At 54.6% G+C, this 25,286-nt stretch overlaps 2 protein-coding genes across 2 annotated transcripts; one reads left to right on the top strand and one right to left on the bottom strand.

The window, feature by feature from the left end:
* Positions 1 to 2,047: 2,047 nt before the first annotated feature.
* LOC311185665 (keratin, type II cuticular Hb5) lies at positions 2,048 to 7,930 on the top strand (the record flags this gene model as incomplete). The annotated part of the gene is made up of 9 exons (XM_084256370.1): positions 2,048 to 2,467; positions 4,110 to 4,318; positions 4,621 to 4,681; positions 4,816 to 4,911; positions 5,592 to 5,756; positions 6,006 to 6,131; positions 6,411 to 6,631; positions 7,365 to 7,396; positions 7,737 to 7,930. The coding sequence occupies 9 exons, from the start codon at positions 2,048 to 2,050 to the stop codon at positions 7,928 to 7,930; spliced, it is 1,524 nt and encodes a 507-aa protein (XP_084112496.1).
* A 4,582-nt stretch (positions 7,931 to 12,512) lies between these two features.
* Positions 12,513 to 24,597, bottom strand: LOC311185670 (keratin, type II cuticular Hb5-like; the record flags this gene model as incomplete). The annotated part of the gene is made up of 9 exons (XM_084256382.1): positions 12,513 to 12,661; positions 12,988 to 13,019; positions 15,903 to 16,123; positions 18,371 to 18,496; positions 18,737 to 18,901; positions 19,546 to 19,641; positions 20,642 to 20,702; positions 22,110 to 22,318; positions 24,175 to 24,597. The coding sequence occupies 9 exons, from the start codon at positions 24,595 to 24,597 to the stop codon at positions 12,513 to 12,515; spliced, it is 1,482 nt and encodes a 493-aa protein (XP_084112508.1).
* Between the last annotated feature and the right edge of the window lie 689 nt (positions 24,598 to 25,286).

The raw sequence follows: 25,286 nt of genomic DNA, 5'->3' as shown, positions 1-25,286 counted from the left end.
AGCTCCAGGTCTACACAACAGCCAGCAAGCCCTCAGGCCAGTGTGCTCGGACACACCCCGGACCCAGGTCTACAGAGCCCCACCGAGGGGCGAGAGCTGGACACCATTCCCTGTTCACCCCAGTATAGCCTCCCCTCTCCACCATCAGAGTCCACCCCAAATTTTTACACTACTGAAATCAGGATAAAGAAAACAGTAAAAGCAGCCTTGACAGAGTCATGGAGATACATGAGCGGAGGCGGTGAAGCCCTGGCAGGGCACAAGAGCAGGCCCCACTCTGCTGGGTGAGGGGTGCCCGTGGGGTGGGGCAGGGTGGTCTGACAGGAAGCAAGAAGCCCCTCTCCTTTACCCAGAGTTTCTTGTCCCCAAAGCGCACCATTCTGTACTGTCCACGTACCTGCCCGGAGCCCTGGGAGGAGGGGAAGCCTTGCCGGGCGGCCAAGGAAGCAGGAGCTCAGAGAGCCTAAGAATGTCTCCAACGCCACTGGGCCGGGAGGGGCCGTGCTAGTCCCCGGCCCGGCCTTCCTACTGGGTTCCCTGCCCAGCTGCTCAGTCCCGGCTGCTCCCCTAGGTGAGCGCGATCTGGAGATCTTTGGGCGCCGCTGATAAGGCTGCTCACTGCTCCTCCCGCTGCAGCCGCCGGGCCTCTGCGCTCTACTCGGAAGAACAGGCAGGTTGCAGAGGGAGAAACCAACTGGTCTGGTCCTGAGGGCCTCTGGCCAGGTCCTGGCGACAAGGGCAAAGACAGAAAGGAGCCAGGACAGAACCGCAGGCACCTGAGGCAGCGGTGTCCGGGAACAGAGGCCCCGCGGCAGCCTTTGGTTCTGGGAGACACCGCCCAGGGTCATTCCCCTCAGAGAGGCCCGTTGGCTCTTCTTCCTGAGGCTCTTCACAATTAGGGTGTCTGGGTAGCCTCCAGGGGACAGAGCCTCTATCCCCCAGGCCTGTGCTCAACAAACATGCAAAGAGCAGCGGTTCTAGCGGGGCTCCAGGCGCAGGCGATGCCGGATGTGAGGCTGAGCCTGCTCCCAGCATCATCCCCACACCTGTCTCTGCAAAGCGGGTTCTAAATGCTCCTCGGGGGTGGGGGGGTGACACTCCTGGGGCCGGTAAACAAGATGGATGAATACATCCTGTGGCTGACGGTCTTGACAGAAAGAACGATTCACAATTTCTTCTTAAAGAATCAAGGGCCGGTGCCCAGAGCAAGTTCGTGGCTGCCAAGTTATCCCAGGATCAGGGCGTCCCATACTTTTGGTCAAGAAGAGAAAGTGGCTCAAGGGAAGCTCCCCATTATCCACAAATGGCTGTTATTGTGGCCACTGAGAGTTGAGTGGCTTGCAATCTTGCTGAGTGAGAAGTGAGGCACTGGAGCAAAGCCTTCTGGGTTGGATCCAGAAGGTTCTCAGAGACCATGTGCTCCAGCCCTCTGCCCTACAGGGATCCTGGTCAAAATCGCCCTCTTAGAGTTATGTCGCCTTCCGGCAGTCACCTGGGTGGGCTCGGACTGACCTATCAGCTCTTGAAACACAAGGCAGCTGAGAACGTAGCCTGGGTGGAGCCCAGGAAGACAGAGGGAATCACCTCCCGTGGTCTCACGCGACCTGAGACCCTAGAATTTCTCCTTTGAGATTGTGGCTCCAGCCTCTACCCCAAACCAGTCTCCCAGACTGTTGTGGAGTTCAAATCCGTCTCCAGGTGTGGGTTGAGGACTTCTCATAGGAGACTGCGAGAAAATTAATTACTTAATGTATGTAAACGAGCTTTGAAGATGAAAAGTGCAAACGCACAGTCTCCCTAATAACATCTTCAATGCTCAGGGAGTCCTGGAGTCGCTGCTGAGCTCACCTTTAAGACGAGTCCTTGGGGAGTTGCTGGCAAACTCCCCAAGCTAATAAACAACATAAAATGAATTTTCACTCCTTTTATGCAGCCAACCCCAGCTCTCCCCACAAATAAAAGGACCAGGGAGGATCAGAGAGGCCAGAGGATTCTACGGACCCGCCAGCTCGCAGACTTCCACAGCACTCAGCCTCAGACCTACACGATGTCGTGCCGTTCCTACAGAATGAGCTCAGGATGTGGCGTCACCAGAACCTTCAGCTCCTGCTCAGCTGTGGCCCCCAAAACTGGCAACCGTTGCTGCATCACCGCTGCTCCCTACCGAGGCGTGTCCTGCTACCGGGGGATCACTGGCTTTGGCAGCCGCAGCCTCTCTAACCTGGGCTCCTGTGGGCCCCGCATGGCTATAGGTGGCATCCGCGCTGGGTCCTGTGGCCGTAGCTTTGGATACCGCTCTGGCGGCGTGTGCGGACCCAGCCCACCCTGCATCACCACCGTGTCTGTCAACGAGAGCCTGCTCACCCCCCTCAACCTGGAGATCGACCCCAACGCGCAGGGTGTGAAGCATGAGGAGAAGGAGCAGATCAAATTCCTCAACAGCAAGTTTGCTGCCTTTATTGACAAGGTGGGTGTCCTTGATCACACCCTTCCTGAATCCCACCGGTGCTCAGGACTCAGTTTGGACATTGAAGAGAGGAGAATGGCAGCTAGGTTTGAGAAAACAGAGAGAGCGAGAACTGCAGATCAATCTAGGTAGAAAGATCGGGTTTCATCTTTTAATTCCAGCAAAGTGCATAAAGGGCCCAGTGTGACCCAGAAAGAGAGTCTGTGATCTAAAATGCGTGTATGCTTCTGGACACAAGACAACACAGGAATATCACAGCTGACTCTGCAAAACTGGACTGGGCTCTGGGTGCTGGGAGAGTTAGAGCTGATGGGGAGAGCCAAGGCTACGTGACTTGTGGCTCCCGGCAGCTCGGAAAGCAGTTGGAGCATGGCCGGGCGCCACACTGCCTCCTGCTCCTCAACAGCACGAGACTCAGGCGTGTTGTCTTCTAGATACTTGTGTGCTTGTTGTGAAGATTAATGGGCTTGTGCATGAAACATGCTGGCAACAGCAAGCACTTAATAAAACGTCAGCTGCTATTACTTTCAAGAATAGGTGTGATTCCGGAAGCATGACAGTTAACCAAGCCAGGCTCAGCATCCACCTTCAAGGACGGGAATGCAGAAGGGCAGGTGGTCAGGCTGCGGGAGGAGGCCCTCGGATACAGGGCAAAGAACGCTGCAGTGTTGCAAGGCTGCCTCCTGGCTGTGCCCTAAGCACCTGCCTGCACGTTGGTTCCTCCTGTGGCCACGAGGCCTCACACCAGCAGAGTAGACAGGACCAGTCCCTGGGGTCCGGATCAGGGGTCCGGATCAAAGGTCCTAGGGTGATCAGCTTCCTGCTAGCACCCTCCCTTTATTTTAATTAATCTTCGGAATGTCCCAAGGGGGCGGGTATTATTATCTCCATTTTTTGAACAACAAATTGAAACCGAGCGATTCAATGAGCCACTTGAACTAACTGGTGGGCAGGCCAAGGGGCCTCAAGGGACACAGATCCTTTACTTCTGTTACTTATTTATTTTGTGACAAGCAGTCATTTCACACCTTGGGGTTCAGCCTCCCCATCGGTGCTATGGAAGAAATACTATCCACCTTCCCCAAAGGTTGTGATAACTGAATGAAATTGATAGTTACAGATAGAGACATAGAATTGTGCATGTGTGCGTGTGTATGCGTGTGTGTGTGTGTCAGCAAAGCGCCTGCACCACACAGTAAATACTCAATGTGTTCCATAAATGAATAACTGAAGCACCGCTGGTAATTATAGCCATGGTTAAATTGGTTGAGCACTTACTATGTGGCAGAGGCTGTTCTAACTTGTTCGCTCTTCATAACTCTAAGGCAGGCACTGTGATCTTGATTTTAGAAATTAAAAGAACAAGTTCCAAGAGGTTAGACAACTTGCCCGCTTAAAGAACAGAACTGGGACTTGAGCCAGACCTTCTTGGCATCACACCTGGGGTGCCCCCCTCACCCCCGGCTGCTTCTCTGGGGCAGGGGTTAGGAGCAAGGCCCCTGTGGTCCCAGACACTCAACCCCAGGGCTCAGCCCTTGGCTGGCACTGGCTGTTCAGTGAGTCTTGGGGCACAGAGAGCTTTGGGGGGGCTAGGAGATCCCACAGACTCCCCCTGAGTTCCTTTCCTCCTCTCTGGCTGCAGGTGCGCTTCCTGGAGCAGCAGAACAAGCTGCTGGAGACCAAGTGGCAGTTCTACCAGAACCAGCGCTGCTGCGAGAGCAACCTGGAGCCCCTGTTCAACGGCTACATCGATACCCTGAGGCGGGAGGCCGAGTGCGTGGAGGCCGACAGCGGGCGGCTGGCTTCCGAGCTCAACCACGTGCAGGAGGTGCTGGAGGGCTACCGGAAGAAGTGAGTGTGGGTGCCTGGGGGGCACGGGGGAAAGTGGAAGGCCCTGCATTCTCCCTGCCCATGGCCAGCTCTCTCCGGATCTAGGATGCCCAGATATTTTAGACTGGGGGACAGTGAGTGTGTGTTCCTGATATCGCTCCCCAGGCGGGAGGCTGAGTGGAGCACTCAGGCGGGGACACGGGCAACTCCATGAATAATGTACAAAATAGGTCATGTTCGACCCCTGGAAGAGCTCGCCCGGAGCTGGGATGGTATCCAACCCCAACCCTTATCTCGGGCCTGCTCTCCCCCCACCCCCCCAGGTATGAAGAGGAGGTGGCGCTGAGAGCCACGGCAGAGAACGAGTTCGTGGTTCTCAAGAAGGTGAGGGGCTGACCATGGGCAGGGCGGGAGGGGACCCCTCTGTGCAGCCTGCCATGGGGGCGCCCTCCCCACACTGACCCAGAGGCGCCGCCCTGGCCTCCTCCCACACGCTCGCCTCCCCTCCCCCCACCCAGGACGTGGACTGCGCCTACCTGCGGAAGTCTGACCTGGAGGCCAACGTGGAGGCCCTGGTGGAGGAGTCCAGCTTCCTGAAGCGCCTCTACGATGAGGTAAGGGGACAAATGCCAGCAGCCAGGGCAGGGGGACGAGAGGTGTGGACTCCGGGCGGGGGGTGGGGGGTGGGCAGGGTGCCTTGGGGGCCTGGATCTGTTGTGTGTGTGATATTGGCTTGAAAAGGGCCTGTGCACATCTGCAAGAGGGGCGCGTTGGTGACTGTCCCACACACATGCACGTGTGAGCCTGGCACGCATGGGTGGGCTGTGCACGTGGGTGGGCTGGCCCCTGTGTCCACTGCACACTGTGTGCTTACACACATGCTCCCACCTGCTGGTCTCGTGCATGTGGGTCTGTGGGTGGACATGACCGTGCAGCTGTGGGGTGGGGGTCAGGTGCATTTCCAGTTAGAGAGGGGCTTAGTTAATGCACAAATCACTAGTCCTGGAATCCAGACCCAGCTCCCCGCTGGACAGCTTGAGTCAGCCCTTTCTTATATTCTGGGTCTTAGTCTTTCCTTTTGTCAAGGCAGGGGCTGTTCCCAGGTCACCTCTCAGGCCCCTTGAGGCTCTGTTTTATGATGCAGCTGTGTGTGAATGAAGGGGAGAGAGAGCAGGTGGAGCAGGGGTCATGTACACCCATGACCAGGTCCCTTCCAGAGAGCAGACACTGCCCAGGTTGAGCGCAGCGCCCAGGGCAGCACCATAACTGAAAGCACTGGCATGGGTCCCCACAGGAGATCCGCGTTCTCAATGCCCACATCTCAGACACCTCGGTCATCGTCAAGATGGACAACAGCCGGGACCTGAACATGGACTGCGTCGTAGCTGAGATCAAGGCTCAGTACGATGACGTCGCCAGCCGTAGCCGGGCCGAGGCCGAGAGCTGGTACCGCACCAAGGTGGGCAGCCCAGGACACGTGGCAGTGGGGGTTGTGGGGACTAGACTAGGAAAGGCTCCTTTGTCTAGGGACTCTGATCCCTGGTGGTGTAAGGGGACGCGGGCAGTCTCAGGCTGGGTGTCCTGGCGGGGCTGCCTCCTGTGGTTGCACAGGCTGAGCACTGTGCCGCCGGTGCTGTCACCCACGGGGTCCTGAGTGGGCAACATGTGCCTCTGAGCCTCACTGGCCTCCGCTCCCCCCTCCCCCCAGTGCGAGGAGATGAAGGCCACGGTGATCCGCCACGGGGAGACCCTGCGCCGCACCAAGGAGGAGATCAACGAGCTGAACCGCATGATCCAGAGGCTGACGGCCGAGATTGAGAACGCCAAGTGCCAGGTAAGTGCACAGAGACCTGAACACCCAGCACAGGCTGCAGCAACAGCCTTTGAGCCCAGGGGGGCAAAGACTGACCCCTGCTAGATCTCACGATCGCCTACAGAGAAGCGGGAACCCAGAGAGAAAGGGCAGGGCGTCACACAGCACTCAAGTGGCTGTCCCCTCCTTGACCGCCCCGCATGGTCAGATTTAGCCCCCTCCCTGCCCCGGCTCCACACGCTCAGGTGAGCCACACTGCGCCTTCTCTCATTTTTTAACCTCACATCTCGTTCATCACAGCGGGCCAAGCTGGAGGCCGCTGTGGCCGAGGCAGAGCAGCAGGGCGAGGCCGCCCTCGCTGACGCCCGCTCCAAGCTGGCAGGCCTGGAGGAGGCCCTGCAGAAGGCCAAGCAGGACATGGCCTGCCTGCTCAAGGAGTACCAGGAGGTGATGAACTCCAAGCTGGGCCTGGACATCGAGATCGCCACCTACAGGCGCCTGCTGGAGGGCGAGGAGCACAGGTAGGGAGGGCCAGGGAGGACTTCGAGGAGCACGAAAGGCAGAGGCCCTGGGCCGCCAGGTGTGAGTTTCCCTGAGCCCACATGTGAGCTGAATCTCTGCTAGTCCAGGTCAAGCTTCAATAATTATAATTTTTCCAATGCTTGTTATGAGCTAGGTCTGCGCTAAGTGCTCATTTTAATCCTCACAATCCAATGAGCTAGGTATCATTTTTCGCATTCAAATATAAGGAAATAAGGTTCAACATTCAGTAACTTTCTTGTGACTGCCCATTGATAAATAGAAGAGCTGGTACCAGTTTCAAGGCACATGCCCCTGAGATGCATTCTCTTCCGGGGCTGCCTGCCCAGGGCTGCAGCTGGGTCTGCCCCGGCAGCGTGTGTCACCAAGGCAAAGCACTCCCTACATGGTAGCTCTCAGCGGCCCAAATCCCCGTCACACACTGGTGTTCTGTGTGTGAGAGCTCATTAGCACTGTCCAGGCTGCTGGGGTCGCTCAGATCGGAGGCCACCATGGAGTTATTAACCACACCTAATCAAAAGGCTGTGTTTCCATGATCAGAGGCTGGCCACAGAATACAAGTGAGCATTTAATGCGGCCTCTGGGAAGTTCTTCCTGCCTCTGGTGGGTAGGATCCATACCCAGAACCACCTTCCCAGCCCCTGAGCAACCATCCACCTCAAAGAATCCAGCTCAGTGTCTGCCCAGAAGTAATGAAGTTTTCTTTCCCCACAGGCTGTGTGAAGGTGTGGGTTCCGTGAATGTCTGTAAGTATCTACTGGAAATCCCTCCCCACAAAAAAGCTTTGTTGATGGTCAAAGTGGAAGCCTGCAACCTAGCCCAGTTAGCGAGAGCAGCAACCTAGCACGCCCCTAGTGGAGAGCTGCAGGCTGTGGAAATGGGTCATGGACCCTATGGGTCCAGAGGTCGGCTTCTTCCTGTCCCAGCCCCCTAGCCGGGCTGAGATGTGGAGGGAAGGCGGTCCGAGCTATTAGCCGCTGAACCCCTTTGAGGAGGAGGAAGCGCTGCGAGACAGATGTCATGTAGGGCCTGTTGGCAAGATCCCAGCAGACCACTCACCCTCCCACACCCTCTCTCTCCCCACAGGTGTCAGCAGTTCCCGTGGTGGTGTCAGCTGTGGGGGCCTCACGTATAGCACCACCCCAGGGCGCCAGATTGCCTCTGGCCCCATGGCCACTGGGGGCAGCATCACAGTGATGGCCCCCGACTCCTGTAACCCCTGCCAGTCCCGCTCAGCCACCTTCAGCTGTGGGAGCAGCCGGTCAGTCCGCTTCGCATAGTGTCCGTCCCGCGGTGTCCGCCTGAGCACAGAATGGTGTATGAATGGAAAATGTGTGCTTGCTTCCAGAATCTTCCACATGTCCCTTTAGAAGGAAAAACCCGCTGGCCACTCTCCTCCAACTTCTCATTTTAGGGAGTTGTTTCCTGGTCTTCTCAACTTCGGTTAGAGAATCATTCCTAGCCTGTCACTTAGCTCTAATTTTACTCCAAAATATCATTAGCCAATTCGTATTCTCCACCAAGTCTCTGGACATCAACCGTCACTCAGGGTGACTGTTTATCATGGAAGCTTGGCCTTCCCCGGGGACGAGGAATGAGTCCAACCAGTCAGCTGGGTCTCCCACACCCGAGGACCAGAGAGGAAGCCGACCCCCTCCCCCCCCAGAAATGCCCCTATCCCGGAAGGTCTCTGCGGGAAGCACTGCCCGTGGTTATTTTTGTTTGTGTTTTGCTTGTCTCTGACTGATTTCCTTCTTCTTTAAACTTGTTCCCGCCAAACTCCTCATGAGACCTCCCAGTTGATAGGCCAGTTGTGGGGGAAACCCTCTAGACTGGGGAGGCCTTGCTATTCAATGCACCTTTATACATTTCAAAGAAAACTCTATGGTTGCTCCAGATCTCCCCCTGCTGGTGCAGGAGGGGTCTGACAATGCAGAACCGGTGGGATGGAGGCTAGGCCAGGTCCGGGTCTCCCTCTTGTCATGACTGTCTGCGGGTGCCTTGCCTTCTGGGCTGTCTCAACCTGTGTTTCAATAAATGCTGCTGCAATGCAAGGATCTGTGGTCTTGTGAACCATGCCTCCATCCCGTGCGCGCGCCCGGCAACCGCTCCCCCGGCCCCTCCCCTGCTGACCCAGCCTTTCCAGGCCCTGGCGCATCTCCAGCTCCGCAGTGACTCTGCTGCTCCCTGGCCACGTCCTTATCACAGCTCCATCCTCCCATTGCCCTCAGACCCGGGCCACATGACCTCTCTCTCCCCAACTCTGTGCCACACGCCTCAGCAGCCAGAACCCCATCTCACGCTCATTGCCCTCAGGCCCTCTCGCCTGGTTCAAACCAATCCCCGGCGTGTACATGGGTTCCTCATGCCCAATGCAGGCTCCCTCCAGCGCCTCATTCCCACCTTCACCTCAGGCCTGCATGGCACCCTCAGCCAGCACTGACCCCCAGATGTGGGCTCCACCCGTTGGGACAAATCCTCTCTCTCGCCCAGCCAGGTCCCTCTCACGTGAACATAGAGGGCGCCTGGGCAGCTCACCATTTGCCTTTGCTCCGAGCTAGCCTCTGCTCCCCACTTCCTCCCCCCCACGCCACACACACCCTCCCCCAGGATCTCTGGTTCCATCTTCGTGGCTGGGGACCAGAGATGCCAGTGGGTGTATCTGGAGTCTGGATCAGACTGAAAGTTCCTTACGGGCAGGCAGTGGCTCCTCCTGGCCCTGCCCGCCCCCCACTGGCTCCCAGGGGGAGCACCAGAGCACCCAAGCCCTGCGGGGCTGGATGAACGGGGTAGCTCGCAGAGCAGGCATGACGGCACCGTCTGGGCTCGCCTCCGCTGGCCCCACGGGAGAACAAGCTGGCTGTCACTAGTGCAGGGAGGAGCCCCAGCTGTGTCTTCTGGTGGGTCCTCACTTCAGGCTCAAAAGCTGCAGCTCCTTAGAGGCTGCCAGCCTCCAGCCTCCTCTGGGTGCGCTGAGGAACCTGCCACTGCTGGCTGAGGACTGCGGGCTGACTCTGAGCAAGCCCTCGAGTCTCCCATCTGCCCCCTTCTTTCTCCCGCCTCCCTCGCGGACGTGCTGGTAGTCACCATAGACCAGTGTTCGATTTAGGACACATTATTCATCCACAGAAAAGGTTAGTTCTCGGGCCTCCCCGGTGGTGCAGCAGTTGAGCGCTGGGTTGCGAAGCTGCCCGCGGCCTCTGCAGCGCCGGTTCGATCCCCGGCTGCTCCCCGGCCACTGGAGGAGGGTCCCACATGGCGTGCAGACCTCTCCTGCCGCCCGCTGCTCCCCTCAGCAGTGTACTTCGGTCCTTCTGCCTGCTCTGCTCCCCGCTCTGGCGAATTCTCTCACACACACACACACACCCGCCCCCCCCCCCCGCGCCTCTGACTTACCCAGTGCTTGTATAAATAAATAAATAAATAAATCTTTAAAATAATAATAATAATAAATAAAAATAAAATGGAGAAAACTTTCCAAGAACAAATCTGTGTGTATGTGCCCTGCACCACAACTGCCAGGCTGAGACAGACCCTCCCACACGCCCACCCTGGGAGGCAGCCCCCTGCCACCTCCTTCCCCATCTCCAAGCCGGAGTGGTAGCGCTTTGCCCCTGATTTTACCTCACCCCACCCCACCCTGGCTCAAACTTGGCACCCAGGCTGTGATGTGCCCAGACAACCCTGCAGGACCCACCGTCCAGAGCAGAGATGAGCCGTGCCACATGACCAGGCCTTGGTCCTCCTGGACCCCGGCTGCACTGCCAAGAACTGCAGTGTTTCCTCTCTTCAGATGTGTGTACTTGTGGCAAAACACCTTCTAACCAGTTGGGTCTCGTTAAGTCTTTTATTTTTAATCCCAAATAAAATAAAGTGGGAGAAAGAGTTCTTCCTGTAAAACAAGTAAAGAAAGTGTCCTCCAAATCCCTCTCTCCATCTCATCACGTCAGGGGGACACACACACGTGAGCAGAACCTGAACAGACTCCCCTGGGCCAGGCTTGTTGGGGACTAGCAAAACGTCAGGAAGAGGCCAGAGTCAGGGGTCCCCAATCGGTTGCCCCATCTAGGCCATCGGGGGAAGTGCCTTGACAGAGGCCTGAGTTTTCATCCCCGGTTCCCCCTAAAGCCCTGTATTAGCTGCTCCCTAAGAACTGTCTGAGGTTTTGGAGAGCAGAGGCTACGAGGAGATGTTTCTACAAATGTTTCTAGAAGGTTTGTTTATGTCACTGTCCATCTCTTGTCTCTGATTTAAGTGCCAGAGGAGTAAGGTAGGCTGGGTAAGAACCCTGCATCCGTGAAATTCTGATGGGCCAGGATGTCCAGTCTGGAGGAGCAGCTGGAGTCAGCAGTGAAAAGTATGTGAACTTTGGCTTTCCCAGGACCTCAGTTTGGGGCCCAGACTGGCTGTGTCACATTGATAAATCTACTTCATTTCTCAGAAGCTCAGTTTCCTCATCTGTAAAATGAAAGTCACTGGCTGTGGGCAGTAAATGAAATATACACATGACAGGCCAGACATGTGGCAGGCGCTTGTGAATGCAGACTCCCTCTCCTCCTCGCCCCTGCCTTTGCCCCGACCCTCCCGGCCTGGGTGGCCCAGACTGGCTCTGACCTTTCAGCAAAGTCCAAGGAAAAATGGGAAGAGAGCCGTCTGAGGGCCTCCCTGGTGGCGCAGGTGGTTGAGTGCCGCACTGTGAAGCTGTCCGCAGCCTCTGCAGCGCGAATTCGATCCCAGACAGCGAGAATCCCACATGGCACGGCAGACCTCTCCTGTCTCGCCCGCTGCTCCCCTCAGCAGTGTATTTTGTCAGTCTGTTCGGTTCCCCGCTCTATCTCTGGTGAATCCTCTCACCCTCCCGCACATCTGGCCTGTACCCCGGTTCTTGTATAAATAAATAAATATTTAAAAAAAGAGAGAGAGAGCCATCTGATCCTGTGAGATCGCAGGGAAAGTCACCTCTAAGGTCAGAATTTCTGACCCTCCTATTCCCTCTCCCAGGTAAACCAAGGGTTCTCAAACTTCAGTTCCTGTGGGAATCCCCTGGGAGCTTGTTTACGTTCAGATTCTTGGGCTCACCCTTGGAACTCCAGATTCAGTAGTTTCAGATGAAGCCCAAGGCCAGTCTAGTCATCAAATCCCCTCAGGGGTCGTGATAAGGACCATGGTCGTTGGTGCCCTCTTGGCGAAGCACTGAAAAAAATCAGGGCTTCGGTTGGGCTGGGAAAACCACCAAGGAGGCAGTGTCCACTTGGTTACCAGGAGAAAGCCTTTGCCATCCACGCTTCATCATGCACACCTAAGGGAGAAGGAGCCAGAAGAATCACCCCCCAAAAAAATCCCAAACCAACACCAGTAACCGCAGCCAGCACCAGTCTTTCTGTACTGACTCAGGAATTGTTGGGGTGCTCTGGGAACACACAGTCTCTCTCAGATCAAGTGGGGGAATCTCCTGCAGCCCCAACCCCATGATGCTGGAGCCCTCGCAGCTGAGGCAGCAAGCACAGTCCCTCAGCCCGGGCAGAAGATGGACATGTGCCCACACACTGCTGTCTCCCCAGAGAGCGAGCCGCTGGCCCAAGTTGGTTGAGAAAGAAAAAGACCAAGCAGTTTGTATCCAAAAGTCTTTATGTCCCTTTCCCAGAACACAGCGGGGCAACCAACAGAGGTGGCAAGAATGCCAAACCCAGGCAGGGCTCACACCAAGAAGTAACCATAACTCCAGCAAGAAGGAAGCCGAAGCGTTAGTTCTGGCTTCCCTGCGAGGGGCAGTTACCAACCTGCCATTTGCACCCCAGAGAGAAAAGAGTTCCCCTTCCTACTTCCCACCTCACCCCCCCAGAACCCAGGGCCCCACCCCTGCTATGCAAACCGCACAGCCCTGGCGCCGGAGCAGACCAGGACAGACGGGGAGCAGACGCCGCCGCCGCTCAGGGCCACGCCTGCCGGGCCGCGCGGGACGCTGGAGCCAAGGTCCCCGCAGACCACGCCGCCCTGGGATCGGCTCACACCTGTAAGGAGACGCGGGTCAGGATTCTCCTTCATCCCAGACATGGGAGCTTTCTCTGTGTACCTGAAACTCAGGCTGTTTTTGTAGACCCAGTGAGGGGGTCAGAATTTGCCACTTTCATTAACTTAGGCTTCGAGGGTGTTCTATGAGGCCATATCTAGGGGCCATCCCTTTGTCCAGATCCCAGAGACCTCAGCTGCCATTTTCCTCACCCCGTGCCCTGCAGCCAGAGGGTCAGTCACCCGTTAGATGCAACCCAATATTAAGACTGACATCCAAAAGAAACACACACACACACACACACACACACACACACACTCTACTTACAGATGTTGACCGAGCCCACACCTTCACACAGCCTGCAGGAGAAAGGAGAGAGTAAGTGGTTAGAATCCAGTTCCTCTGGGCCTCCCCAGTGGCAGAGCAGTTGAGTGCTGGGTTGTGAAGCTGCCCGCGGCTTCTGCGGCGCCAGTTCGATCCCTGGCTGCTCCCTGGCCACCGGAGGAGGGTCCCACATGGCGCGCAGACCTCTCCTGCCGCCCGCTGCTCCCCTCAGCAGTGTATTTTGTCAGTCTGTCTGTTCTGTTCCCTGCTCTGGCTCTGGTGAATTCTCTCACCCTCCTGCGCTTCTGACTGTACCCAGTGCTTGTATAAATAAATAAATAAATAAATTTAAAAAAAAAAGAATCCAGTTCCTCGACAGCTGATTTTCCACTCCAGAGGAGGGGCCAGAGGAGGTGCTGGCCGGCTCCAGAGAGCACCAGCCTTGGCGCTGCCCCTGGGCTCCCAAGTAGACTAAGGAATGTCAGGTTGCAGCATCCAAAACGCAACTTTTGCCTTGTTTGTTTTAGTGGACTAAAAGGTAGAGGTGGAGGTGGCTGGACCCCGCCCCTGTAAATTCCAGCAGTCAAAGATTGGGTGGTGGCAGCAACCACTGCTTCACTGGATACTTCTGGACAGGTGAAAGCTCACCTGTCATCCCAGTTGATCCATTATTTATTTTTATCACACTATTTTAAGCGCTACTCCGTACCTCCTTGATAAGTGCGGAGGGCGGCCCGAAGGTGTTGAGAGCCTAGACTCTGGGTGTGCCACTCGCTCACTGGGTGACCTTGGGCCACATAACATGTCTGTGCCTCCATGTCCTCAACCATAAAGTGATTATGAGAACTCCTGCCTTGTTGGTTGTAAGATTTAACTGGGCTTTGCATGTGTCTACAACAGAGCCTGACACACAGTAACAGTAAATCCAATGTCAGGTTTGTTCTTTACATTATACAAACACTTGACTTTGGGGAGACATTTACACCACTGCAGCGGGCTCTTCGTAAACACTCACCCCTACCTGCACTTTCCACTCTGTCTCCCCTTTTCCAACCCCCAAATGCATGCATTTTCCTCAAGCTCCAGTAGGCTTCCTTCTGCCTGGCTCAGAGATTTCTCCACAGCACCGATTTCCAATAAGGAGTGGATGTCAACCTCACTTTGCTGGCATGTGATCTGATTTTGCCACAACCTCAAAACTGCACCCTTCTGGGCCTCCCCTGGTGGCGCAGCGGTTGAGCACTGGGCTGCGAAGCTCTGCAGTGCCGGTTCGATCCCCAGCCACCAGCGAGGGTCCCACATGGCGCGCAGACCTCTCCTGCTGCCCGCTGCTCCCCTCAGCAGTGTACTTCATCAGTCTGCCTGTTCTGTTCCCGGCTCTGGCTCTGGTGAATTCTCTCACCCTCCCGCGCTTCTGACTGTACCCAGTGCTTGTATAAATAAATAAATAAATCTTAAAAAAAAAAAAAAAAAAACCTGCACCCTTTCACTTAGATGCTAGCCAGAGCCCGCATGGAGCTGGCCGAGCCACAGCACCCGCAGTACATCTGCATGTTGACCGCTTTGTTTTCTTTTTTTCTGTAATGAGCATTACTTGTGCAACCTAACAAAATGCATTCATTGCCAACAGGAGATCTATTCGAAGGTTAAAGGCCACAATGTGCAAAGCACTAGACACTAAGCTGCCTTTTAAATGCTCAAGTGCTGGGGATGGTGCCTCACTCACTCTGTATGGAGTTATTGATAACACTGACCGCTGTTATCAGAAGGAAGTTTCACAGTGCAAACGCCAAGTGTCTCACTAAGTGCTGGTGCATGGGTTAGGGATTAAGAACACAAAGGAAGAGAGAGCGCTGGTGACTTCTTCCAAAGTCCCATAGAAGTGGCAGTAAGTCTACCTACTTCAGTCAGAGCTGACGCAAATCCAGCAGTAACATCAACTACCATGGGTGCCGCTCAGGTCAGATTGCCAAGGCTAACCGGGTTACTAAGGAGCTTCTCTGCCTGGCTAACCTGCATAGAGATATTCTCGTTCTGAAAATAAGCTGCTCCGATTGCACTTACTCTCTTCCATTACTTCACTTAATCCTTACAACGATAGCCTTAAGTGATGGGTTTTATGATTATCTCTGTTTTATAGAAGTGGACGTTGAGTCATGAGGGGGTAAGTAGCTAGTAAGTGCTGGAGCTGGGATTTGAACCCAGGTGGTCTGGCTCATAGGCCGTGCTCTTAACGTCTACACTCTGCTCTCCAGACGAGGCTGCCCCCTTGATGGGACCCAGCTTGGGGCCAACAGAAATGGCCACGTCAAGGCACCTGAAGGCGTAAACACACCTGCTCCTCTCCATGCCAACCTCACCTGCCCCAAGTCTTGGCTCAAACTGTCAGCGTTGTCTGAAGTGTCCTGTCCCTCCCTGCCCCCTCAGCTCCTCTGTCTCCCCCTAAAACAGCCCCCGGGACACTAACCTGGTCATCTGAAGGACACATTTATGTGTGTCCTGTCTCCCCCTGCTAAGGAGAGTCTGTTCTGCTCACTTCTATTTGCTGTCACAACCATACAACCTGTATTTGTACATCCCACATCACATCTTCTTTTAGCACCCACTGGGCATGATAGCAGAAACCCCTCTGTAGCCGATAGGGTAAAGTGGCTGCCTTGAAATGAGCTTTATGCCGCTAGAAGGGCAATGTGGGAGGGAAATAGATCACTGGTGTCCTAGTGAGGAGACTAGGGCAATTTCAGCACCTCTATTCTCTGGGCCTCAGTTTCCTTATCTGAAAATGTGGTCATGGGTGAACGCCATGATCCCAAGAGGCTTTCCCAGTCTGCAGGTTCTGTGCCGGAGATTTACGGCCCAGCAAGGATCTCCTCTAGCCCTGAGTGGTGATATAAAGTGGCCCCGTGCATTGTCCTCACCGGCTCTCCTCGCCCTCCAGCAGCTTCCGGTAAGTGGCGATCTCGACGTCCAGGCCCAGCTTGGAGTTCATCACCTCCTGGTACTCCTTGAGCAGGCAGGCCATGTCCTGCTTGGCCTTCTGCAGGGCGTCCTCCAGGCCTGCCAACTTGCAGCGGGCATCACTGAGGGCAGCCTCGCCCTGCTGCTCTGCCTCGGCCACTGCTTCCTCCAATTTGCAGCGCTGGGGGTGGGTAGAGGAGTGAAGGATTTTGAGACGGGTGCAAGCTTGAGAATCCTCATTTTATTTCACCTGCATTCAAATGGTCAACTGCAATGTTATGTTAGCTAAGCCATTTGGAGCTTCCTTTCTTTTTGTATACCACATGATTCTAAACGCAAGTCCATGGTGAGCCACTAGGAAGGAAGGAAATGTTAGCTCTGGACAGAACAAATAACAACTAGTGATAGTATCTTGGATTTGTATATTATTGTTAGTTTACGAGGCACTTTCCCAGATGTGATCGTACCTGACCTTAAAGTCACTCTTGAGCTTGTCGGAACAGGCATTGCTACTCCATTATGCAGATGAAGAAACTGAGAGGCTCACTCAAGTGCACCCAGTTAATTAGTGCTGAGCTGAGGTTCTCAGAGGCCAATGTTTTGAGCCCCATTCCTTGGCCCCCTGAGATCAGTAAGGAAAGGTTGATGACTCGCAACACAGTAATTGCACTTCCTCCTTTTTTGCCCCACTTAAGGAAGCACAAGGAACCCCTACAACTCAATTGCAACAAAAGCAATAATCCAATATTTATTGATGGGCTAAGGGCTTGAATATGCATTTCTCCGAAGAAGACAGATGGCACCAGGTATATGGAAACATGGTCACCATCCTTAGCCATCCATGAAATGCAAATCAAAACTACAATGGGAAATACTACACACCTGTCAGAATGGCTATTATTAAAAAAAAAAAAAGACAATTGCAAGTGAGGATGTGGAGAAACTGAACGCTTTGCTCACTGCTGGTGGGAATAGAAAGGGTGAGGCCCTTCTGGAATCTGCCAGCACCCAAGGGAAGTGTCTCCATGCTTATCTTAACCACCCAGCAACCACTTTCCACTTACATTCAAGACACCACTCAGCCAGGCGCGCATGGAGATATGTACAAAAATGTATTAAAATGCTTATGATACAATAAGTTGTAATAGCAAAGACTTGGAGGCCAACTAGGTATCCATCTATGAGGGGTGGGAAACGATGATTTATGAATAGTGCAGAGCTCCACAGGACAGGAATAATGAAACCTGTGGATTTCAAAGACAACATCCACTGGCAAAGGGAAGAATCAGAATGAGATTTCTGGCATATCATTAGATCAATTTAAAACACTAAAACCTATAGACATTTTAAAAGTGCAGCTTAAATTTTATGTCCATCTATTTCATGCCAAGGTACAAGTGTAAATACATGCCTGAAAGGTGTATTTCAGGACAGAGTAACTACAGAAGAGTGTGTACTGGGGATGGGGAAGGGAACGGAGCTGAAGATGAAGGCTCAGCGATGTGAGATTATGAGTGGTGGTGGGTGCACTATGTGGGGAGTGGGGGAGTGGTCAGGTCAGGTCTGCACTCCTCAAGGCCATCAAGATGCGTGGGGAAAAGGAGAAAGCAGAGATCAGCTCTGCACACACTGCATAAGGTGTGTTGAGAGGAGAGAGATGATGCATGTGCCTGGAGGGCAGCAGGAGCGCAGTAGGAGCAGAGCACAGAGCAGGTAGACTGAGCACCACAGTCCCTCAGGTGCTTTGTGACCATCAGTCCTTTGCTGCAGATGGTTAACACACGAGCCCCTCCAAAGACAGTCCTGGCCCCGGAAGCCAGAAGGAAGTAGGAAGTAGATCAGAAGAAACAGGTGCATTATTATAATTAGTCTTTTTCCTGGTCCCTTATTTAGGTTTTCTAAAGTGCTGCTATGAGTGAGACCATCTGGTATTTTTCTTTTTCTTTCTGGCTTATTTCGCTGAGCATGATCCCTTCCAGCGCCATCCATGTTGCTGCAAATGGCATGAGTTTATTTTTTTTTTGATTGCTGAGTAATACCATAGACACACTATGAGGGGGGAGGCGGGAGTAGGATCAAAACAAGGGCGGGTGGGAATTGTATGGGGACTGCAACCAAGATGAAAATGCATACATTCTGCAAAAACGAAAAATGATGTAAAAAATATATAAAATTTTAAAAATAATAATAATAAATTTAAAAAGAAGAAGGAGAAGGAGAAGGAGAAGGAGAAGGAGAAGGAGAAGGAGAAGGAGAAGGAGAAGGAGAAGGAGAAGGAGAAGGAGAAGGAGAAGGAGAAGGAGAAGGAGAAGGAGAAGAAGAAGAAGAAGAAGAAGAAGAAGAAGAAGAAGAAGAAGAAGAAGAAGAAGAAGAAGAAGAAGAAGAAGAAGAAACAGGTGCAGTGAGCGGTGCCTCGGGGCCTCCTGACCTGCTGCTTGGCGTTCTCCACCTCGGCCGTCAGCCTCTGGATCATGCGGTTCAGCTCATTGAGCTCCTCCTTGGTTCTGTGGAGGTTCTCGCCCTGCTGGGTCACCGTGGTCTTCATCTCCTCGCACTGCAGGTTGAGACACAAACATGGAGAAATGTCTCTGGTGGCCTCGTGGCTGGAGTGTGCGCTGGGAAGCCACTGATCCCATCCTCCCAGATTAACCCGCTGTTTGCCACTGCCCCCTCCTCCTTCCTGGTGTGCTCAGACCGAGGCTGCCATGCCCTGAGTTTGTGGGTGCTGTCTTAGGACGCCCCGGGACCACAACTCTCCTCCTTGTCCAGGTGCCCGCCCGGCCCTCCAGGTCACCTTGTTTTGGTACCAGGACTCGGCCTCGGCCCGGCTGCGACTGGCGACATCATCGTACTGAGCCTTGATTTCAGCCACAATTGAGTCCATGTTGAGCTCCCGGCTGTTGTCCATCTTGACCACCACCGAGGTGTCAGAGATCTGTGACTGAAGGAGCTGAATTTCCTGTAGGAGACAAGAGCAGTGCCTCGGCCCCAAAGCCCCCCGATTCCCGTCTGCACCAGTAATCCAAAACACAGTCCCGACTCTGAAACTTGCAGAAATAAATTAGAAAACTACTGACGAGGAAAAATTTAGAGTGTCGGTTTCAGAGGAAAAGGCTGGGATTTGGGCCGTGGCTTCATGGCAAAGAGAAAGGGCAGATTTCTGTGTTAGAGACCGACCGCCATGCTCGGCCTGAGGCCTGAATCCAGACCCGCTGGAACGATGTGTATAAATAAATGCATCCACCAGAGAATGGCCAACTTAGAGTCCTGAGTTTTCTGCTTGGGTTTTCACGCCTCCTGAATGAACATTATTAGTTTATCCAGGCACCTAAGCCGACAGCTTCAGTCCCTGCTTGGTGCTGTGAACAAGCAATGAATCGGTCTTTCAAATTATTTTAAAGGGAGAGCATCACCCATTTCCATTTGAAAGGAGCCTGAACAAGAGAAAATCTCTGGTCACAGAAAGAAAGATGTCCAGGGCTTAAAGGAGTAAAAAATGGACAACCTTCCCTGGAACCAAGGAACCAGGACAGGCCACACCCCAAGAAAATCCTCCTCTGTCTCCTCCCCCACTTGCTCTTCCAGAAATAGGGAGAAGCTCACCTCCTCATAGAGGGACTGCAGGAAGCCCATCTCCTCTTTCAAGGCCTCCACATTGGCCTCCAGGTCAGCCTTACGCAGGTAGGCACAGTCGATGTCCTGGTGGGGACAGACAGGAGACAACAGGGCATGGGTCACTCAGTCCCCCTGAATCCCTGTACTCTACAGGGGCCTGTGGCATCTCCCGGCCCACCCTTCAGCCTCTGACCTGGCCCTGCCTATCGACTTCTAACCTGGACACCTCGCCTTCGTCTAAGAGGGATGGCCCTTGGTTATCTGTCACTGACGTTGCACACACATCAGTGGGGCCCTCTGAATAGGGAATGGAGAGAAGTCTGACTCCTCCAGACTTTCCCCCAATCCCTCCAGCATTGGGGAACTTGCTAAAGTGAGTAGCCTAATATCACAGCCCCAAATGCCGGGCGGCCACCTCTAAGCCAAACTGGCCACTAAAGTGCAACCATGTGGCAGCCAACAGAAGCCACATGGACACCTCGCCAGCGGGTGTGCGCTGGTGCCCAGGCCTGGCAATGCCCAACACCGAGAAGTGACACCCCTGCCTGAGCTCAAGGTCAAACCTCTGTCGGCAGGTGCTTTATCAGTGCCCCCACCATTCTGTGAGTATGCACAAGTGAGGTGAGTGGTAAGCACAGTACTTGTTAAAGAGCATTGACTACACTTCAATCCTAACGTGAAACCAAAGGGAAACAATTAACAGCATTTCCTCTGATTTCTCCATCCTTAATGGTGCTAAACAGGGCCCGGCTCTCAGTCACTAGCAAGCTGAGGACCAAGCCCTCTGCTGTGCGAAGTCGGCAGGAAGCAAGTGCAAAGGAGCGTGAAACAGTTTGCAAAGAGACCATTCAAGAAGAGCGGAAAAGAGTTCGTGAACAGGGCCTCCCCTGGTGGCGAAGGCGGTTGAGCGCCACGCTGTAAAGCTGTCCACAGCCTCTGCAGTGCCGGTTCGATCCCGGCCCAGCCACCCGGCGAGGGTCCCACATGGCGGGGCAGACCTCTCCTGTCCCACAACTGACAGGAGCAGAGGGGAGCAGCCAGCACTCCCGGTTTAATCCTTCCCCGCTTAGGAAGAGCCACTTACCTTCTTCAGCACCACAAACTCATTCTCAGCTGTGGCTCTGAGGACCACCTCTTCTTCATACCTGCAGGGAGAGCACAGGACAGGTCTGGTGCTGAGGGCCAGGGTGGGCCTGCAGAGCGCTGCGCAGTCAAGTCTCCCTCATTCTGCCTTGGGCTTTCTGTGTGCCTTGGGAGAAGTTAGGCCTCTCTGGACTTCTATTTCTCAGGCACAAAGAACCCTCCAAAAGGTCCCTGGGTGTGGACTCCAAGTCCCTGCTTTCTGATCCAAGTTTGGGCTGATCCAAGTTTGCTGTAAAACCCAGACAGTCATCTAATCACTCTGCACCTTGTGTTACATTGCCTGGGTGCAGTAAGGCCTTGGCCAATGTGTGTCAGGTGAATGAAGGGCAGATACCCCATGTGACCTGCCAACCCTAAAATTGTATAGAACATAACTAACGCTCCATGTAGCCAGCCTGCGACATTCTCTTCCCCTCCCCAACATCCAAGGACTTGAATTCCTGGAAGCAACACACTATGCCAGGCCTGTGAGCCGAGAGCATTTTCATAGCCCTCCTCCACTGTGGAGGAGGCTGGCCCTGCTCCTCTGTGCTGTGAGGTGTCATCCCTGGAGCAGCCCAGCCTGGGCCAGCTAGGAAGGCCAGAGTTCCCAGAACACGGTTTTTGCAAGGCTTTAATGACAGGGTAATTTGGGCTGCTATAAACCCTGAGCTCTATAATTACTGGCCTTCACGCCCCCAGTGTAGGAGTAAGTCCTTAACACCTGCACACTGAGAATTATGTCTGCATTTGCATCACCCTCGGGGGGGGGGGTGAAACCTCTTTACTGGGTCCACTTGCATGATACAGCTCGGACTTCCAAGACCAGAATTCCAGTGACTTCAAATTAGAATTGCCAGGACTGATCATTCAAAATCATCCTCATTCTGTAGGTACCAGGTAAAGAGGAACAAGTTAACAGTGACCTGCTGAGCCATAAACCAGGCCGTGGCCAACGAAACAATCTAAACTAGAAGATTTACTTGGGCCTTTGATTGCAGAGGTGGCAGAAGAAGAGCTAGATGCTTTATCTGCAGAGTGAATAAAAGAATTGTCCAGATCCACCAGATGCCTTGAATGGCTTTGGCTAGTTCATCTCCAGGAACTTCCTGTCCACCCAGCCTAGCTCGGCCCACTCCCAAGTTCTGCTCCTCAACCCTGTTAATCTGTTTGTTGCTTCTTTCACTCCATCTCCAGGTCATCCTGTACCCGGATGTGTGTCCCCTCCCCCCCAAATGGGAGCTCATCTCCAAATCGTTCTCCAATTCTGGGATGGGGCTGTAAGAGCTGGGAACTGAAACTAGGTGACGCATCTTAGAAGCAGCCTGGAATGACCCTAACCTTCAGCTACCTCTGCCTCCAGGAGAGTCGTATGCACCCAGTCAGACCCACCCCAGTCTTGTGACCACACCTAACCCTGCCACGCTCACTTCTTCTTGTAGCCCTCCAGCACCTCCTGCACGTGGTTGAGCTCGGCGGCCAGCCTCCCGCTGTCGGCCTCCACGCACTCGGCCTCCCGCCTCAGCGCTTCCATGTAGCCATTGAACAGGGGCTCCAGGTTGCTCTTGCAGCAGCGCTGGTTTTGGTAGAACTGCCACTTGGTCTCCAGCAGCTTGTTCTGCTGCTCCAGGAAGCGCACCTGTCAGGGGGGTGGTAGGAGAGACTCATGGGGAGCCCAGGAGATGACCTGATCCCCCAGAGCTCTCTCTGCCCTTGGGGGTGGCCTCTGAACTGCAACAGCCAGTGACCTGCCTCTGAAAGTCAAATCTTTTGGCAGAATCTGAAAGTGTGGGTCACAATTGTTCCCCAAATAACTTCTGCTCACCCCATTCCTTCTCCCAGAAAGTACATACAATTTACAGTGATTTGTTTATTTTACAAAGAATAAAATAACATCTGATTGGCAGAAATGCCCCTGACCATGTGGGTAGGACAAAACTGGCCACTCAAGGATGTCCACACCCTGCTTTCTGGAATCTGTGGATGTCACTTGATGTGGCAAAGAGACATTGCAGATGAACTAAGGCTTATGGACCGGAAGATCAAGAGAGTAACCGAGATGATCCAGGCGGTGCCCACGTGGCCACATGTGCCTCCAGAGGGGAAGAGGAAGGCAGCAGAGTGAGAGATGCTCGGGAGGAGGCAGAGGAGAGACTTGAGACATGAGGAGGACACAGTCACCAGCTTTGAAGAAGACAGAAGAAGGGGCCATGGGTCAAGGGGTGCCAGCAGCCTCCAAAAGCTAAGAACAACAGTCAGCCGGCAGGGAACAGGGACCTCAGCCTCACAGCCACTCAGTCCGGCTCGAAGCCTAAATGTCCTGGAAATTTGTCTCCCCCAGTGTCTCCCAAAATAAGTGCAGTCCTGTCTACACCTTCATTTCACCTTTATGAAATAATAAGTGGGTGCTGTTTTGAGCTGCTAAGTTTGTGGGTGCATTTATGGCAGAGATTTAAAAATGAACTCACCATGACTCTCCCTCACCCTGATCCTGGGGTGCAGAAGCCCAGGAGGGGGCCTTGGGCCAGGGGCTAGAGCTCTTACTGTCTCACTCTGCTACCAACCAGCCCACTGTGCTCCCTTGTCTCCGAACACCGTTGTGAGCCCAGTGAGCAGAACAGGGCCTGGGTTTTAGCCCCTAAGCACACCTTGTGCAGGGATCACTGGCGTAGCACCCTGCTTCTCGTTGCCAAGGGAAGGAAAGGTGGGCTCGGACGGCCACGGCATGCTAAGGGAGGCTGCTCAGCCCCTCTTCTTGCAGACACTGCTGTCTGGTGGGGGTGTCTGAGAACACAGCTCCCACCCACCCTCTCCCAGCTTTCACCTTCTTGCAAAGTCCCAGGTGTGACCACGCACACCAGTCAGCCTTGGAAAATAAGCCTTGCCCCTCTTGGACCCCAAAGATTTGATCGCCAGCTGTCAGAGGGCACATCGCTGGGTCAGAGTCCATATGCCCAGCCAGAAGGAAATGTTAGGGACTCCATCGTCAGCAAAACGCAGTTCAACAGCCCCTCCACGGGCCTCCCTTAAGCTCGCAACTCGCTGTCTTTAATCTACGTAAGTGTGGGTGAGGGGGTGCCTGGGGTGGGAGCCCTAGGAGTTCACAGCCCCCCATGATGTCCCTGCCAGGAAGGGGCAGGAAGGGAGCTCCTGGCCCCTCTCACCTGGCTCCCGTCTCTGTGCTGGGAATGGTGGCGTCTCTCTAGGCAGGAAGTGAGACACACCTAAGTGGAGGTGCCCACCCCACCCGTACCCCCTTTTGTGTGAAGGGGTCACAGACCCCAACATTCAGCTTCTGTGTGGCAGGGAATGCAGCAGCGATAACCCTTCCAGTTGCGTCTGGTGAGTGCATCCATTCCTGCATTTGACTGGAAATCCTAGACCCCAGTTGAGCCACATTCTTAAGGCCACATGCAGACCCGGGACTCCGGGAACTTGAACCCACTCTGCCATGGCCTCCCGGTCCCGTGCCCAGGGAGTAACTCACAGACCCACCTTGTCGATGAAGGCGGCAAACTTGTTGTTGAGACACTTGATCTGCTCCTTCTCCTCATGCTTCACGCACTGCGCGTTGGGGTCGATGTCCAGGTTGAGGGGCGCCAGGAGGCTCTCGTTCACGGTCACGGTGGTGATACAGGGCGGGCTGGGTCCACAGAGACCTCCTGCCCGGTACCCAAAGCTGCCCCCGCTGCGAAGGGGCCGCCTGCAACTCACCGCGATCCTCGGGGACCCCACTGCGCACAGGCTCCGGCTGCCGAAGCCCCCGAGCCGCCTGTAGCCCGGCCCCCCCGGACTGCCCCCACAGTAGGCCCCGGCGCTGGAGCAGCTGCGAGCCCCAGGCTTGGGCACAACCGCCGAGCAGGAGCTGAAGTCCCTGGGCCCGCAGCCGGGGCTGATGCGGTAGGAGCGGCTGGCCATGCCTCTGCCGTGGGGGTGCAGGGCAAGCGGCCCTCCTGCCTTTTATCAGGCAGACGACAGGCCTGCAGACGACATAAAAGGCAGGAGAAAGTTATTAACACCCTTTATGAGCGTGGGAATCTCCCGCTAGGCACACTGAGAAGAAAGCTGAGACTTGCCTCCTTTAATAGGCATATCAAGGAGACCCTGTATCAAAATAAACCCCTGCCCTGCCTTCCCCCGCAAGCCTGGACAGATCTACTCGGCCCCTAATTCCCCTCCAGCCTGTGAGTGCCCCGGGGCTATCTATCCCACAGGAGCCAGCAGAGGCCCGGCCAGCACACGGCTGAGACTCTAGGGGTCCCCCCTCCCACGAAGGTCCCCCCAGACCGTCCTTGCAGGCAGGTCACTTAGCGACCCCCTAAGTCCGTGAGGACGCCTGACCCGTCCTTCCCAGTGAGCACCTGTGGAGAGAGACTCTTCAAGCCTTTCCGTGTTCTCGTAACCGCATCCCTCCTGGGGCTAGAGCTGAAAGGACCGGGCAGCGTGGCCCTCGGGGCCTTTGTGCTGAGGTGGGACATGACCTCGCGGGCGAGATGACCACACTGGTGGCTGCCTGGAAATCAGACTGCAGGAGACAACTGTGAAAAGAGCAGAAGGGCCGGGGTGGGGAGAGGGGGGTCTTACTGTCTCCGGGAGAAGCCCTGGTT

The sequence above is a fragment of the Talpa europaea genome (genome assembly GCF_964194135.1).
Source record: "Talpa europaea genome assembly, chromosome: 15".
NCBI lineage: Eukaryota > Metazoa > Chordata > Mammalia > Eulipotyphla > Talpidae > Talpa > Talpa europaea.
This window is presented reverse-complemented; position numbering and strand designations above follow the sequence as displayed.